The following is an 18,883-nucleotide window of genomic DNA, read 5'->3' as shown; positions in this document are numbered from 1 at the left end:
GGAGAACAAAAAGACGGAGGGAAAGGTGAAGCGGATGGTTAAAGCAAATCCCAACGTCTTAAGCCGTGATTTGGCTAAAAAGATCGGCATGTCGAAGAACTACGTCCAGAATGCAAAGAAGAGAGCTTGAATACATACATACAAGGTACAAAACTTCCCAAACCGCGATGAGCGGCAACAATCGACGGCTAAAACTCGGGCACGGAAGCTCTACGAGAAGATGCTGACAAAATATGGTTGCTGTGTGATGGACGACAAAACGTATATAAGAGCCGATTTTAAGCAAATTCCGGGGTTGGCGTTTTTCACCGGCAAGAGCAAGTTCTATGTGGACGACAAATTTAAGAAGAAAATGTCGAAGTTCGCCTCCAAATATCTCATTTGGCAGGCCATCTGCTCATGCGGTCTGAGGAGTGAGCCTTTCGTGACAAAGGGCACAGTAAATTGCGAGATCTACAAATCTGAGTGCCTCGAGAAGCGCCTTTTTCCGTTCTTGCAGCAGCACGACGAAGCTCCGCTATTTTGGCCAGATTTGGCATCATGCCACTATTCTAAAGGTGTCCTGGAGTGGTATGAGGCCAATTCTGTCCATTTTGTTCCAAAGGACATGAATCCGCCAAACTGTCCGGAGCTGCGCCCGGTGGAGCAGTACTGGGCAATGATGAAGCGGGAACTTCGGAAGAGCAAGAAGACAGTCAAAGACGAGAAGGACATGTTAAGAAAATGGAAAAAAAACTGAGAAACTGGTACCGGATGACACTGTAAAGACTTTGATGGAGGGCATCAAGCGAAAATGCGTTCAATTTTACACTCAAGGCTCCATCGATTAACTTTTCTTTTGATTTTTGAAGTAAATATATGTATAAAACTACCCTAAAATTTTGGTTTGATTTTAAACATTATAAGAAAATTGGCATGATATTTTCGGTGTCGCAATAATTTCGTGTTCGCCCTTTACCGGGTAGCTCGTGAGTAGGCTAGATCCACCACCAGAGGGTTAGACCGAGTAGATCGCGTCGAATAGCTAGAAGTGGGTCGTTGGAGCGCCAGTCCGGAAGCTACGCTCCACCCGGAATCGCTGGATGGACCTCAGCACCTACTGGTTGGCCCGTTGAGCAGGCTAGGTCCACCGCCGGGGACTAGACCGAGTAGATGAAGCGGGGAGCTCAATGGCTCTCAGAAACGTATATCGATATCACCGGTAACGAAAGAACTCTCAGTCGGAGTAGGATAATATCTGAGTTGATCTCGACAAAGCTGGGAGCTAAATGCTGGGAGTTCACCGTTGGGCACTATCCAAGTAGATCGTGATAGGACCGGGAGCTGAACGACTCACGGGGACGAGAGCTAATGGCGACGTAATAGATAGAGGCAAAGCTCATAGGTCGAGAGCCATTCCATGAACCAAGTGAGTCTCCGAGATCCCCCTTCGAAGTAATACCTTGACGTAGTTCCGTGGGGAAGAAGGGGATGAAAAATAAGGATTGTCTTTAGTGGTTAGACACGAACGTGAGTCGTGAGTCCCACGCAGTGCCAGTACACTTTGAAGCTTTTGAAGCATTTTAAACCTTACTATAAAAAAAAAAGAAAAATAGATTCGGGATCTTTCAAGATCATCAACCAGCTGGACGAAGGAAAAATCCTCGAGGAAGCCGGTTTTTGGTCGTCCATCGAGCATGCGCGAGCAGCAAGTTCAGCAAAAATTGACGTGCAAAATCGAGAGGACTGTGGCGAAAATCTTCCGTGTCTTGAGCCAAGAGTTCGCTGTAATCGGACAAACCGTCAAAAATACTTCCAGTTGACGGAAGATTTTATTTCTTTGCTCCCGCGTCAAAAACTGGCCCTTAGAGATTGTAACGGTTGCGATGAATTTGTGAACCTCAAAGGAGTCAAAATTAGATGTGGAGCGTTGGTTGCAGTATAAAATGTGTACGGCGGTTTGGCCGCTCGTCAGGGTAGTTCCGTAATTTTATCAGCTTCTTAGTCTTTTTCATGCATACGTTACAAAATAGTTGACCGTTTTCTCAATACATTGATGTTTTAATTTTTAGAACCAAGTGGCGCATGACAAATAGTCATTTCATGGGAAATTTTTTCATAGAACGTAACTAACACAGAGACAATGATCGGTTGGTGGCCGATCGACGAAAGAATGTGCAGGTTGAGGATCAAGGGCCGTTTCTTCAACGTCAGCATAATAAACGTGCACAGCCCTCACTCCGGAAGCACCGATAATGACAAAGACGGTTTCTACGCGCAGCTCGAACGAAAATACGTCCGCTGCCCAAGCCACGACGTCAAGATCATCATTGGGGACTTTCAACGCTCAGGTAGGCCAGGAAGAGGAATTTATACCGACGATTGGAAAGTTCAGCGCTCACTAGCTGACAAATGAGAACGGCCTTCGACTCATTGATTTAGCCGCCTCCAAGAACCTTCTTCCAGCACAGCCTACCCTATCGTTACACCTGGAGATCACCGCTACAGACGGAATCGCAAATCGACCACGTCCTGATCGATGGACGATGGACACTTCTCCGACATTATCGACGTCAGGACCTATCATGGCGCTCATCGACTCTGACCACTATCTGCTACTATCCGTCATTAATCATGTACGATACCGACGGCCGCCTCGGTACCATCTGGAGCGACTAAAGCAACCAGATGTCGCCACTGCATACGCGTAGCAATTCGAGGCAGCGTTGGGGGACGAGGGAGAGCTCGACGACATTGTCGGGCACGAGGAACGGAGACGACGGAACGATTGGTTCGACGAGGAGTGCAGAGCGCTTTTGGAGAAGAATGCAGCGCGAGCGGTCATGCTGCAGCATGTAACCCGACAGAATGTGAAGCGATACAAACAGAAGCGGATGTTGGCCCTTAAATCACCAACCAGCGCCATCTGCGAGAAAGCAAATGCGAAGGACGACGGTGTCTTTCTCGTAACACGCAAGTGCAAGAAGCAAGAAAAATATCCGATCGCGAGCACCACGGTCGCACTATCGCTAACGAAATAGACGTATACGACAACGAAAGAGAAGTGAATGACACACCAAGATGCAGTTGGTGAGGAAAAAAATGTTGCCCACCGCGAAAAAGGGTCTCAACGCGCACTAGCATGTTGCGTGTACCTACGAATATTTGTTTGCATTCTTACGCATTGTATTTATATAGAAAACCCACATCTAATAATTTGAACCGTGTTAAATAAACGAATTAAAGAAAAATACTTTGGATAATCTTTCTGAAACTCGTGATCAGGAAAAACAAGTCACTGAGATCAACAGTGAAATCTTCTCATTCACATTAAAGCCATACATATTCCTTTGTGCGGATCTGCCCACCGCTGCTTGCTGCAGACATATTATCATTATTTCACCATCTATGGGAGTTTTGCATACTTTAAAATTCAATACAAGACTGTTGTAACTATATTCAACCAAATAGTGCAAAAAAAAATACGACACTGCACAGTACAACAGCAATTAGTAACGTTCAGAATTCCACGCTATTATTCTGTAGCAATTTTAAACCATATTGAAGAATTGGCCTGTGTTAAGCCAAAGAGGACCAAGCGCCATTTTGAGGTACTTTATCTAAAATCGCTCCAGCATCCAATGTAACACCAGGAACTCTAATATCTATTATGTTTTGGGAACCCAAATAGCAAACGAAAGCAAGCAAGTGTTCTTTAACTTTCTATGTAAATTATAAGTTATCGAAAAATTAATTTTGGTACGAAAAATACACGAAAAAAATTATGGCGCTTAGCTCGGTTTGGCTTAACGCAGGCCAATTGAAAATGTTTTAATTAAAAAAGTTGGAAAACTGTAATTTTCTACAGAAACTAATTAATTCATCAGATGAGACAGTTCATGAGAACAATAGCGGACCGTCCATCAAAAGGCCCATCGTATTAGTTGTCGTAAAACTGAGAGGCAGTCCTTACAGTTTTAATAAAACTAACAGCCATTAAAAAAAGAAACTCAATAATTATCTATTAAAAAAAGAAAAGAGAAGATAACAACCTTCAATACAAATACAATAGAATATTGCGTAACCTCTAACGACCACGGTAAAATTCCAAGCGTACCACCTTCATCAAACACCTTCCAATCAACTTTTACAGAGCCTCTTTGCCTGCTCTCCTAAAAAAACAAAACGCGGTCGGCGATGCTGATCCGGCCGGCATCTCTCAATTCATGTTGACGTGCTCCTGATTCCATCCTATTCAACCAATATTTTCCTCTTCTAAGTTTCAGCTAATGTTATCTTTTGCTCGAAGAGTGAATAATCCTAAAAAAAAATCTACCCTAAAAAGCCTTAACTGTTTCCTCTAATAACTGTTGTCTTTCGGTGCTTCAATACGCGATCTTTTTCCTTTCTCTGTTTCTACCGGTTGTTCTCTTACTCTTTCTCTCTCTCTCTCAGTATCATTGGATAGCCTTAAACGCCTAACGATTAGTAGTAATATAAAAATAATATTGCAGCAAATAAATAATTGTTAGTGTTTTTTTGTTTACTTAAATGTCCGCCCTTTTTCAGCGCATCATACCTAAACATTATCGCTTCTGTTTTTATCACCTAAAGTTACAAACTATTACCGAAAAAAGAGCAGGAAACAATTGGGAATCGATCGCGAGTGTGCACCGCATTTGCATTTCTCTCTCACTCTCTCTCTCTGTTTAACAGTCCCTGGCTGATTGCCGATCTAATACTTTGCCATTCTGTTTCTCTCTCTCTCTCTTTCTCTCACCTGTCCTGTGTGAATCCCGCCTCAATTCGACACCGGCATCGGGAACGAACCGAGCAGATTGTTCGCAAACTGCGAATTGGTAAATTTGAAGTGGCGCTTGTCGTAGAACTTGAGCAGGGCCGGCGAGTACGGGTGCTTCTCCTTCAGGTGCAGATAGTGCACCTCCGGTTCGTTGGTGGTGTGGCCGCATTCCTCGCAGACGTACATCTGTGGGTGTGTTGAAATTGATTAGAAAATCGGATCGAATCAGCTTTGGGATTAGTTACCTTCGTGCGCCGTTCCTTGTACGCGTACTGGTGCTGCACGCCGTGCACTTTCAGACAGTGAGACTCAAGCGAGCAGCGCTGCGTGAACGACTTCTCGCACAGATTGCACTTGTAGGGCCGCACGCCGGTGTGTGTTCGCGTGTGCCGCTTCAGATCGAACGTATCGTTGAAACCCTTGCCGCAGAACGTGCACAGGTAGCGCTTGACGTCCGAGTGGCACTTCATGTGCCGGTTGAGCAACCGCTGCAGGGTGAAGGTTTTCTGACAGATCCGGCAGCAGAACTTCTGATTCTGACCGCCACTTTCGCTGCCCGATTCGTCCAGTTTGACCACATCGGTCTGTTGTTGCTGCTGCTGCTGGAGCAGTTTGGTATGGTGTTTGTCCTCATCGCGCAACCGACCGGGCACATTCTCGACGGCCAGTGGGTTCTTGATGCCGTGGCCACCGTTTACGAACTCTAGCTGTACCTCCGCCGGTAGGCCGAGCTGGAAGAGAAAAGGGAAAAAAGATAAGACGACGGGTTTTGAGGGTGGCAAAGGTTACGTGGGCGAAAGAAAGACCGATTGAGGGATGCGATCGGAGGTTTCGACGAAGTGAAGGGGCCTACTGTTGGGAGAAATTTCTGGAGTGTCTGATTGGTGAATTCACGAAAGTAAAGAAAGCGAGAAGTGGTGCTGTAGGCAGAAGATAGATCAGATGGACGTCTGGAAATGTTAGTTATATGAATGTTGCAACTGCCACCTATGGGATTGTTTTGTAAATTGCTGGGAATATCGCCTACTCACAAACAGATGGCGTTTGTGCATTTAATGTTTCGTCATCGCTAAAAAATCGGTTTATTAACTGTAGACAGGAAACTATATTTTGAAGGAATAATTCAGTTCCGATTAACCTTGAAATTACTAGGACAAGTGTCCAGTCCCGTCAATATGTGTCAATTGGCTGTTTTTCCTAAGCACCTTAACAGTTGGTTGAAACGAATTAAAGAGAATCTTCTATTGTTAAACAATTTAACATGGGGAAACTGGAATGTGAATAATCTTTTGACATTTTGAGACACTCTTGAATACTCTGAAAACCCTGAGGAGTGGAAAATATTTCCCCAACCAAACATCGTCAAACTGCGAAAGGCAAAACGTAATTTTCGTCGGATCCTATCCACATACATAGTGCCTATAATGGACGACAATCTGGACCCTGTATATCGAGCTATGGACCGTTTAGTCTCACTTTTCTGCCGTAGGAAGGCACAACTAGAGATTTCCACTGGGTTAAGTAGCAGCCAAGCACACCACTCAACCACCAGAGCATAGTGATCGAAAACGCCAAAAACGTGAACTTAATTCACTTGAGTCCAAACCATCGAATGTATTCACAGGATGGCTTCAGCGGAATTGTTCGTACGAATATTACCCACAATCTGATAAAAATTTAAACTTGGAATGGCTTACTATGACCGAATGAAAAACTTTTATCCCAAGGAGATATAAAGTTGGTTTCTTCGACAACATTTATTAGAGATACTCGTAACAAACAAGTTTGCTACAGAACTTGATTTACTAGGACTTAAAGTTATCGATATACAAAGCGTTTTCTATGGCAACCCTCTTAAAATTAGGTTTTTGATTTAACTTTTTTCAAATCATGCAAGGCTTTCCAGTCTGGGAAATGGTCACACCGGAGAGCGATTTGTTCCGCTCTTCGTCATGTCGAATGGCTAGCTGCAGGTCACAGAGGATAATCCTGGTTTTTTGTTTCCACCGGCTGCGTTTCATGCCACCTCCAAAGCTACATGGATACTCCGGCGTACTAGCCCTTTCTCAGCAGACGGTGGATTCGGGAGACAGGAAACTGGAGACTAACACGAATCGAGCCGAATTTTGGTTTTTTCTTCACCTTTCCTCCTTTCCGAGTTTAGACATCTCAAGCGTATTTGTGGTGTAGCCAGCACGAGTGTAACCCACGAATGATGCCGCACTCGCATACGACCCAGGTTTAAATTTACGTTCGAAGCTACAAAGGCTGGCCATCGAACCAAAAGAGTTTACTTCCATCGTCAAATAGGTGGAACTTCGAACGAAAGCTAGTCTAGCTCGCTTGTAATCGAATTGTACGGACCAATCATGGCACAGATAATCAGTGCTTTAACAAAATCTATTATTTCCGTTATTTTCAGTAATTGTACATTCCACGGAATTAGTTATAAAATTGTTTTGCAATCAGATAATACATACTAATTTGTTCATTCAGTACAACGCAAACCAAAACATTAGTTGGTGAAGAAAAGTTTTTTTTTTCCATACAAGGTTACAAGGGATACAGATTTAAGTGTTTCTTTGCACCCACAAAAAAAATAATAGTTGGCGAAAAGATTTTCAAATTTAATACTTTTAATTGGCTTGATAGCTAATTTGTTTGCCAAAGAAAATATTCTCCGGGTAGGAGATTTTGCTTCCAATTTGCCTTCGTTACTAGCACGAAACTGCACAAACTATTCCACAGAGACGAATCTTAATAATTGCCTTCTCTCCCGGTGTTGACATACAGTCTCCGGACATCTGACAAGATTGGCAAGACTTGCTGAAACCGAATTAAATCACAATTCTTTCTGTTCAAGGTTTGTGGCTCGGTGCATGAAATAAGCGGTAACCAATCACGACCGAGCTTCGGTCAGATGGTTTAAAATCGGTTTTTCCATGTGTGTATGTAACCTTCCACCCATCGAAAAAAATGTTGGCCTCTCCTAGTAGCACGTAACGACACAAACTGATTCATACACCAGCCGTGTACAGCTCACAAATATTTCCTTCTCGGTATTGTAGAGCTGTAGTGCAACTTAATTTAAAACTTAACCATTTAAGTGTTCGGTTTGTGCACCATATTGACGACTCTCACCAGATGAGTTGGAACATTTCACCTTTTCCGAGTAGTTTTCAAATGATTTTTCATAACACAGTTGCTTCGTTATTAATGCATGTTATACATACTCAAAAAAATTTATACCACATAGCTGAACATATTGCTTAATTTAATGCATGAAAACAAAAGATATATACATTCTAAACCTTACAGGATTCCTCTCCTCCTTTCCTCTTAAATTTTGACGAGGGTCACCTATATTGAAAAGTCGTTGGTCACGACAAAATATAAGACGAGAAGTGTGAGGTCAGCGAGTGAGTCAGTGGAATATATCATATAAGTGAAAAAAATTGCACTAAAAGACAACTGAAATTTAAGAAGGAAACATGTAGAATACATGAAAAAAGGAACCCGAAAAAATAAAAAGGGCAACCATTTAGGAACCGAAAACAGAAGAAATAAAAATTTCGAAAACGAATTCAAAATTATTGTAAAACATTCCAAAAAAAAAAATAAAAAATATGGAAATAATAAATAAAGTAAAAAAACCCAACAAAAAAATTAAAAATTGAAAAAATTACAAATAATAACATAACATGCGATTTAATACAAAAATAATAGATATATTAGACAACAAAAAAAACACGGAAAAATTGAAAGCAATAAAAAATTTAAAACTGTAAGTGAAGAAAAAATTATGAAAACAGCAAAAATAATCGTTACCAAATGGACAAAATAAAAGAATTTTTTAAAAATATGAAGAGAAAAAATAAATTAAAAATTTTTACAAATGACAGAAAAGAAAACCAAAATTTAATACTCTTGTGAAAAAATGAAAAACAGGAAAACATAAAAATATAAGACAGGAAAAAAAATAAGATAAGATAAAAAAACAAAAAAAGGAAAAAAATCAATTTACAAATAGAACAAATTAAAACAAGAAAAAATATTTGAAAAATGAAACTATCCAGTAATTAGGAATATAATGAAAGAAAACAAAAATTTACAAAAATATGAAAAGATTTTAATTATTCAGGAATGGCGAAAAGGAAAAATATTGACTAAGAAAAAAATGGACCCAACGAAAAACATTAAAAAATTAAAATGTGCAACCAAAGATTGAAAAAATGTAAACAGGCAGAATTGAAAAAAACAATCTAAAAACAGAAGAACCTGAGAAAATATTACGAAAATGAAATAAATTAAAAAAAGAAAGAAAACTAAATCATGGACAAGAGTAAAATGGACAAAATAGAAACAATGATGAAAGTGCAAAATATGTAATGCAAAAAAGGACCATTGAAAACAATTTATTTCAATGGAAACAAGTAAAATAGAAAACTCCAAATATATTTTTTTTAAGAAATTGAGAAGGAAAAACTATCGTAGAAGCCATTTTTTTTTCATTCCTGTCATTTTGCAAAAAAAAATCGACGTACATTTTTTCAATTTTCTTTTTTTTTTCTTTCCGACGTAATTTTTTGTGCTATTGTGGAGCGGTTTCCACCCGCAGTGACGAACTTTAAGACATCGTGTGTGTAAGTGGCCAAAAGGTGACTGGAGGATATTTGGAACTGCCCTTCATTAACAAGCTGTACAAACGACTCAACGGCGTTGTTACGAGTTGTTCCCCAGCTGAGTATCCGTTTTCCATTATTTTTCATTTTGTTCCATACATTTCCAGTTCCCTCTGATAATTTTTTTTTCGCGTATTACCAGGTATACACGATGATGTCGACTGATGGGAAGGTATTTCCAACGCGACTGACATCTCCGCAGGCTCAATGGAGGTCATTTCGAACATTTTCCCATCATGGCAGGAAGTGATGTTTTCACGACGAGGTATCGTGTCTACGTATCCACCAGTGAAGTAGAGATTGATGGAGTAGTAACCGAAATCTTACGAAAATCTGCTTAAGCATCACGGCAATTTTCTTCACAAATCCTACGCTTAAATCATTGGAAAAAATGCTGGATTGCAAGCAATTGCGTTTAGCAACAATCGCAGAGGCTAAGAAATAATTTATTCTCTATCAGCCTCGTTTCTGGTGAAGAAAATGTAGCCACATAACCCATTCTCATTTTTAATATAATTTTCAGCGCAAAATTAAAAAAAAAACGATGTTTCCATTTTTTGCATATTTGGCTTCTATAAGATACGAAATATACTGAAGAAAGAATTAACTCGAATTTGGTTGGGAGTAGACAGAATTGGGTCTGTACTGGGAAAAAAGAAAGAATAGAAATCCAAAAATTAGAAAAAAAAAAAAACAAGAAACTAACGAACAGACAAAATATTACATAGATGAAAAAATGTAATAAAACGAAATAATGGAAAACATCAAATAAATTGAAAACTAGTAAAATACGATAAATTGAGACAATAAAGCAAGTGAACAAAAATACGAAGAAAAGTAGGACAATTTGAAAACGATATAATTTAATGGGAGCAAAGAAAAAAGAAAACTCAAAACATAAAAATCTAAGAAATAGGGAAATAAAGCAAAAAAATAATTAAAATGATGAAAAATCATACGCGACGGGTGCGGGTATTTTTTTCATTTCCGTCAATTTTCCATAAAAAAGCGCATTCTTTCAATTTTTTTGTTCTGGCGTAGTTATTTTGTGCCGTAACGAACCTTCGGATATTGCGTGTGTAAGCGCCAAAAAGTTGCTAGTGGCTATTTGGAGGTGCCCTTCATTGACGAGCTGTACAAACGAACCAATGGCTTAGCGAGGACGTGTTTGCTGATTGCCGTTGCTCCACTGCTGAATATCAGTTTTAGATTTTCTTTTTGCCGTTCCTTCTGATGAAACATTATTTTCGTGACGTGACACAAGTATTCCTTTCGACACAAAGTATATCCATCTAAATCAACCGACCCCTGTATGGTCCACTTCCATCATAAAAATAATTTATTTAACATAATCGATATTTTGCGTAATCTGACTAAACATCACTCAGTCATGCCCGATATAGCTATGGTCCGGCCAGATAAACTAATAATGTTTGTTGGGACCTTGAACAGGTAAACGAGATGCTAGCTGGGAATTTTTCTGGACAAATATCGTGCCTACGTACCCGCCAGGGAAGTAGAGATTGATGGTGTCGTACCCGAAAGGAGGCTTACTTGCGCAAATCTGCATAAGTATTCGGTTGACTACTTCACAAAGCCAATGCATAAATCAATAAAAATTCTGGATTGCAAGCAATTGCGTTCAGCAACAAATCGCAGAGGATAAAAAATAACTTATTCTCCATCAGCCTTGTTTCGAGTGACTTTCGTCCGGTCTAGTTTTCCGATCTTTGCACCGGGTTCATCAAACTGTTCACCTTTTTGTGCCTTCGTTTCAAACCATTAGGCCATACAGCTTCCCATTGTAATAACAAGCCACAATGTGGCAAATGCGGAGAGAAACATGAGGATGATTCTTGCAGTAGGGATGCTGAAAAGTGTTCCTACGGTGGAGAGCCTTCGAATGATCTCTCGACATGTCCTGTGTACAAATTGCGTGAAGAAACTGAAACGTTCCCTTAAGGTATGTTCCAAGCGCCCTTTTGCAGAAATGCTAGAGAGCTATGCCACTGGCCATAACCAATTTCTACGCTTCCTTGTTCACTAACGACCCTATTAAGGAGAACTTAGTGTGCCTATAAGTTCTCGAAAGAGGGAACTCATTTCATCCCCTAAGCTTCCTAGTAATGGCCTGAGGATGTGCCTTGATAAGTCACCGAATAATTCAAGGAAGTGTTGTTACAAACCCGAAGCAAATAGTTCCTGGTCTCAAATATCTTAGAAACAAGCAGGAGCTTTCCACGCCTCCTGGACGACCCAAAACCGTAAGTATCGCTTTACCTCAGCTAGAGATTCAACCTAATGCTGGACAAATGACATTCTCTGACACTGTGGACCGGGTATCAACCACTTTAAAGATTACCAATTCTGTTCATAGCTTTTTTTCCTACAGTGAGAACACTTTTAAAGCAGTTGCTCTCTTTGCTGCGATCGTATCCTTCGATGGCTAATTCATCGGACGAGATCACGAATTTGATCACGGTTTTACAGTGGAATTGCGAAAGTACCATGCCCAAAGTCAGTTCTTCAAAAGTTGATATACGTGATGCAAAACTTGGGTAACTTTCAATATAGATTTTTAATTTGTTTTTTACTAACTGTGATCAACACGCAAATGGCCACGAAATGTTAGAATTTAAAGCTCAGCTGATCACAGTATTTGGAAGAAATGCAACGTAAGCGAGCACAAAAATATACAGCGAAACAACTCAAAAGCATACCAATTTGCTGCCGTACACTACACCGTAAACACTTTGCGAATGGAAAATCCGTCTTTTGGACGGATAGGGTCGATGCAGATGTTTATATCGGTAAATGCTTGTCGAAATTAAATCAATGCGTAAAAAATTTTACGCTCGTGAAGAAACTACGTTTTGGTTGAATCTTTTAAGCAGTCGTTGTGAGAAAAACGACGGATTGGATCAGTAGACAAAAAGTACCCTTTGTAGCGAAAAAGGACAAATGTACCAACGTGCCACGAGAGTTGGGAAAAACACAACACAAATGTAAAGCTTATAAATCTTAGGATAGGGAGTAAAATTCTTCGGTTAGCCTGTCCAGCCAGTTTAATTCTGCGACTCTATGAGGCAGCTTATAACTCGGTTGTAAGGGGCATGCACGAACTGGTTTATTCAACGCGCCCTAGCATTGAATTTTGTGCGCGAGCGACTATCAAAATAACTTTAGTAGGTTACCATCCTGTAGCGGAACGATGCGCTGGCTTTAATAATAAAATAATTAGGTTCGGATTTAAGTCATAGAATAAGTACGTCGTGGGGAAATGTATATAAGGAACTATCAGTAAAGAAATAAAAAAATAAATGAAAAATAAAAAAAAAGAAATGGAAAGAAAAATGACAAATGGACATGCAAAATTTAATTGGTAAAATACTGAAATTAAAGAAAATATGACAACAAAAAACCCTAAAATAAGAAAAAAATTATAACAGGAAGACAAAACAAATGAAAGAAATAAAAAAATAGAAAAATAATAGGATAACACGGAAATAATCCAAAATGAAAAAGGGTTAATTAAAAAAATGTAGGAATGAACCAATGAAAAGGGGACAAGATGAAGTAAACAAAAAATAAACGAAAATATTGCAAAAAATGAGAAAAATATGATTAGTAAACATGAAATTATATCTAATCCAAAAATGAAAAAAGAATAAAACGGAAGAAATGAAAAAAAAAAAGATTTAGAAAAATAAAAATAAAAAGAAATAAGACAATAAAGAAAATTACGTTAAAATTGAAAAAATAAAAGAGATAAGACAAAAAAGGTGAATAACTGTAGAAACTGAGAAAGAATTCACAAAAAAAACAAATACAAAAATTTGAATGCAGTTTAAAACAAACAGCAGACCAAAGAATTGAAATAACTAAGACTGTGTGAAATGGGAGACAGGCCGAAAAAATTAACAAGTCCCCAACGAAAACCTGTGAAAGAATACTCTATTGGCAGGATCTTTCCTGGAAACCAGACCATGGAAATAAGAAAATGTGAACACGAACAAAATAAAATAAAATCTGAACAAAATGAAAAATAGAAGAAAAAATTAGGAAAATGAAAAACACAAAGGCGTAAAAAGAACTAATGAAAAAATTGGAAATAAAAATTAAAAAAAGAACGTAAGAAAATGATATAAGATTAATGTAAAGAGTAATAAATTGAATCAAGCAGAAAAAAGAATAAAGGAAAAGAAACAGAATAATAAATGAAGACATTGAAAAAACGCGGGTAAAATAATGGAATAGAAAAACATAACAAGGAAAAAGCGGAAAAAATTGAAAAAAAATGAGAAATAAAAAAAATATAGAAATAAAAACTATAAAATTAAAATATTGAATGAAAATGATTTTCAAATGGAAAAATGAAAAAAAAACGAAAGTAAACAAATCAACAAAGGACAAAGTGAACAAATTAAAAGTGTAAAAAATGCTACTAATGAAAAAGGCGAAATACAGGACAAAAATTGAAGCCCACCTTGATTCCTAAAACTCGTTTTGTTTTATATTAACCTACATTTGGCAGAAATACAACGTTAAAATATTGTCTGGAATTCAAGACGAGCTCTCGTGCTAAAATTCTAGGCTCGAATGCAGGAAGATTAAGTCAATGAAAACTTTTTGTAAAACGTTATAAGGCTAAAATCTCTAATTTTAAAAGAATTGCATGCTTCTTTTTCAATATGCGTTCTGGATTCCTGACAACTTCGACATCCAAATTCATAGAATTGGAATCTAGACCACTGAGGGCCTGTTATGCAAGACCAGCAAGTAATCGTTTCTAACTTAGACAGAACCGTTTCCGCTACACATTACCGAGAGCTGAGAATCAGCTTAAAAACACTCAACGCCACCTAGCTCTGAGTAGGCGCATCAAACCAAACGCGCTTCCAAAATGTCGCCCCCACAGATGGCCCGACCTCAATGAAACGTTCAATTTTCCAACAGAAGAAAAAGAAAGCACAGGAAGAGCCGTGCACGTCCACCGTTGTTGATTAGCAAAGAACAAACTTAGAAACAAACGGAACACAGCAATTCGGTTGTTAAATAAGCTAGTTACCTACTATTTACAATGTGCATCTGCGTGCGTGTGTGTGTCTGTGTGAGGCTCATCACTGCACTTACCCTGTGCTGTAAAACATTCAGTTTCACATCGGCCACCATCGGGGACAGGGGAACGGTGGACAGAGACCCCGGCGAGCTTAGACACGGTGAGCCCGGCGACGATAGTCGGGAGGACGATGGCGACTGATGCCGACGGTTGAAAAAGGCGGATGACCCCGATGATGATGATGAGGAGGAGGTTCGACTTACATTTTGGATGGTTGAGGCGACGACGGCAGGCGGGGGTGCGACAACGGCGGCGGCACCACCAAGACCACCGACTGAATGGTGACCGTGCCCGGGTAGACCGGCTGCTAGGGATGCTGCGGCGGCGGCAGCGGCTGCTGCTACTGAGGAGGATGAAGAGGACTGCGGTGAGGAGGATGACGAGGGAGACTGAAGGGAGTTGCTGTTGGGAGATGGCAGGGACAGGTTACTGTGCGAGTCGAGGTCGAAGTTGCTGAGCGATTGGAACTGATAGCTGGGCGGGTTCTCCTGATGCTGGTGCAGATATTTGTGGGTGTTGTTATTGTTGAAGTTGGTGTTGTAACTTCGAGAGAGGAGTAGATGTTCAGGGTACTGGTCCAGGCCGTCGTGACCATCGACATGCTGGAGGGAGGTTGAGACGGAGTCTGGGGTTAGGGAAGGTGTTGAGGTGAGTTCCAGGTCGTTGCAGTTGCTGGACTGTTCGTCCGACGGAAGCCGATTTAGGAAGTGACTTAAATCGACCGCGTCGGTTAGGCTGTCCAGGAGAGCATTGTCACCAGGTGAGGAAAATGTTAGCGTTGCGGTAAACTGGAGCGGATCGACACCTACTCCGTTCATGTCAACCATCATGGAATCGTTAACGTCATAGCCTCCGTACAGATTCGACAGTGAATCGATCTTCGAATCGTAATCCAAGTCGGCTTCATCTTTCAGAGCGATTCCGTAAGTATTCTGCAGCATTGAGTATTGTTTCGACGGGTTACTACTGTTCCCGTTAGCGTCCGTGTAGGCTCCGATATTGGTGAGATCCTGGGTCGTATCGCAATCCATGTTATTCCAGTTAGTGTTCAAAAATCCTCCATTCGCGTTGTACCCGTTGAGACCAGCATTTCCACCTTTCAAACTTTCGTAGAACGGCGGCAGAGAACCGGTTGGGGGACTGTTTGGACCATAGTTGGATCGCCCATCGCGTCCTCCCATTCCACCACCGGATCCTCCACTACCAATTGCACCGCCTCCTCCTCCTCCACCTCCGCTGGCTCCACCTAACCCGCCGGATCCGGATGAAAAGTTGATACTACCGCCTCCACTGTGTCCGGTATGACCTCCACCGCTTTGTCCACCTCCACCAGAAGATCGACCGTGTCCGGCCGCAGCTTGCATAATTCCATTCAGATTACCGAACCGATGCGCTCGAATCCAAAGCTGCTTTCGGAAAACCGCCGCCTGCTTCGCCCTCTGCATGCGCTTTTCTTTCTCTTCGTCTTCCTTGGCGCTGTCCCCATTTCGTTTTGGTACGTGGTAATCGATCGGTTGTTCCTGCATCGGTTCCAGCTCTGGAGCACGAACCTTCAGATCGACAGCTCGAGGGCTGCTTTCCGGGCTGGGCCGCCGTGGTGAAACAGCCGCCGTAGGAGCTCGCTGGATAACGGAACACCGAACAGCCGCACCCGGTGCCGGTGGTGGACTTGGAATCCGATCCTTCGGGGGAGGTGATCGTGGTTTGATTGAAACCACCGGTCGCTCCTCTGTCAGTACATTCCGATCGTCCCGGATGAGGGGCGACCCGTTGCTATGAGGTGGAGCCTTCTTCTCCAGCACCGGCGGCGACTTGTGGTGTGGTGTGCTAGGTCTGCTCGGGGGGTAATCTTTACGTTCCGCTAGGGTGAGCACGTGTCCCCGGTTGTTACCGTAGGGAGCATCCCTGGGGCCGCTGGGAAGGAACCGTCGGGCACCGGGCGTGGTGGTACTGGAAGCTGGTTCCCGTTCATGCTGCGACGGCGACTGTTGGTGTTGGTTATCTTTGGCGATTGTCCGCTGTAGGCACAGTGGGACTGACTGCGGCAACGACGGGCTGACTGCTGCCGCTGGTGCTAGTGCTGGTGAGCTGTTGTGTGCTAGCTTGACCGCAAGATGCGGCGATGACGATGAAGGTGAGGATGTGCTCTCCCGGCAGGGCGGGCTGAGGCGATTCTCTTCGCCGAAGATGTCGCGAACTGAAATGGAATGGAAAGAGAGAGAAAAAAAGATGTTAAACGTCGGTGACATCTAGCGGCGTGGGGTGTAATTGGTTCTGAAATTTCCAATTAGGACGTGACGGGGTAAAATTAGTTTCACCGGCGGTAATTTGAACGATTCAAGTGCTTTCACGTTCGTGAGAATTCGAGAGCTAGCTTGCGGTCATGAACGTGGGATTTTTTTGCGCAAAACCTATTCAGATGATGATGATGTGGGGGAAAGGCAAGTCGCGAGAAATTAATGTCAAGAATAGAACTGCTCCGTGGCTGATGAGGAAGGTGCGATTCTAGGCGGGTATGCAATTTGTTTTGTTAGAAAACGACGGACGGATGGACGGTGAGGGCAATGGTTGAATGATGAGCTATTGTTCGCCTAACTCCATCCCACATTCTTGAAAGGTGGATGAATTTCATGCATTATACACAGTTGGGAGTGCGTGTTTTTGCCGTTTCTTACCCTCAGCCGGGCGTTGGTCGTTCAGTTTCTCTCAGAATTGTTCGGTCAAACCTAGATCACAAGGGAAGATCATAATCGTGGTGGCAGTGATCTGATTTCCTCGTACCAAACGCCACACCAGGTACATAATTAGCGTTAATATTAATTCTAGCCTGAGCACCGTGATCGCCGGACAAAATTTCATTCCAACACTAGCTAGGGGGATGAGGGTGAGGATGGTGAAAAAATAGGAACTATACAATGAAACGAATGCTCGCACGGTGGCCGTCGCGTAACCTTCCTCCCCCCGCGCCAGAAGGAGGACCAGTTTGCCTTGCGCGTTGAACCGCTAAAAACAGCGCCGCGACGGTCGCCGCAGTTTCTGTTTTAGCAGCGGCTTCCATCCAGCCCCCAAGTGCAAAGAAAAAAGCGCGGGATGGCGGTGGCAGGCCTCTCTGCTCGCATTACAATGAAACTGACTGAGGTGACGCACAGCTTGATGATAAAGCTCTGCGTCGCGCATCACATGGAGCGAAGCTTGCTACGTTTTTCTCCTTGTCGCTTTTTATTTTGTTTTGTTGGATGTGCGGGCAATTTGGTTCGAGAACGGTGCTATCGGGGGGTCCGTCAAATGTGTTTAAAGTAAGGTGATTTTTTTTTATTGTCCATGAAAACTGTTTCTCAAACTATTCAATATTTTTTGACGTAGGACTACGTCTTTGTTTTCGATATGGGGGTGCACTCTGCAAATTCTACAAAAATGGTATGTAACGAAAAGTGGTCCAATTTTAAACGCATATAATTCAGCCATCTCACGATAAATTTTCATTTTTTTTGCACAAATCGCCCCGAAATAATTCTAAGAATAGATGCCAATAGATAAACCCAAAGATTTTTGATATCATAGCATTAAAAAATTAAATAATATACAACCTTGTCAAAATATCGCGCATTAACACACAGAAGATAGCGCTTCCCAAGCCCTGTACGACGGATTAGTGTACCTAGCGCGCAACGCTTCTATGAATGACGTCATCATCGACTATTTAAAGAACGGACTTGGCTAGACACGCTCAGTTCCCTGTTGAACGGCTGGCGAAGCAGATCACTGCGCTGTGTTTTTTGCAGCCAGTGTAGCTGAGCTAGAAGTCCGTTACACTGGCTGTGGAGGGACGCTACCCTGTGTCGTCCAACAGGCGACCGCTCCAACTGCTTCCTAAATGCCGCTGTAATGTTGCCAGTAAATTTTTGGTTTGACTAGCACATGTATTTGCTATTTACGCTTGAAATTAAGTAATGTAGTGGTAGTAATAAGCTTCCCATTTCGGTTTAAATGCAAGGACAGTTTTCAAAACAGGATTTGATTAATTAGTTTAGCTCATCTAAGCAATTTTATCAATTCTGTAATTTAAAAGGAATTTTACGGAACTTGGTGAATTTGGCCCCACTTGCAACTGGTATAATCAACCTGCACAAAGTGTTGCATAACGCAGGGCTGTTTTTTGGAACAAAATCATTCAGCCCTTCGCTATGCAAAATCACGATATTTTGACAGATGGGCTAAGCGCGGCCTTTCAATCGGGAAAGGCCGCGTGGAATTTTGGTGAAATGCGCTAATAGTGGTGGTACTAGTTGTCTCTTTCGCTCT

At 41.6% G+C, this 18,883-nt stretch overlaps 1 protein-coding gene across 1 annotated transcript in view; it reads right to left on the bottom strand.

Moving 5' to 3' along the window:
- Positions 1-4,212: 4,212 nt before the first annotated feature.
- LOC131687524 (transcriptional regulator ovo-like) overlaps positions 4,213-18,883 on the bottom strand; it is an 80,258-nt gene continuing 65,587 nt past the window's right edge. The window contains exons 2-4 of the mRNA XM_058971620.1: positions 14,785-16,778; positions 5,026-5,511; positions 4,213-4,966 (exon numbers count right to left, since the gene is read on the bottom strand). Coding sequence (XP_058827603.1) covers positions 4,781-4,966; positions 5,026-5,511; positions 14,785-16,778 — 2,666 coding nt within the window. The 3' untranslated portion in view covers positions 4,213-4,780. The remainder of the gene's footprint in view (positions 4,967-5,025; positions 5,512-14,784; positions 16,779-18,883) is intronic.

Source organism: Topomyia yanbarensis, chromosome 1 (assembly GCF_030247195.1).
Source record: "Topomyia yanbarensis strain Yona2022 chromosome 1, ASM3024719v1, whole genome shotgun sequence".
Classification (NCBI taxonomy): domain Eukaryota; kingdom Metazoa; phylum Arthropoda; class Insecta; order Diptera; family Culicidae; genus Topomyia; species Topomyia yanbarensis.
The sequence above is the reverse complement of the archived record's forward strand: the minus strand, read 5'-3'. Positions and strand labels throughout refer to the sequence as shown.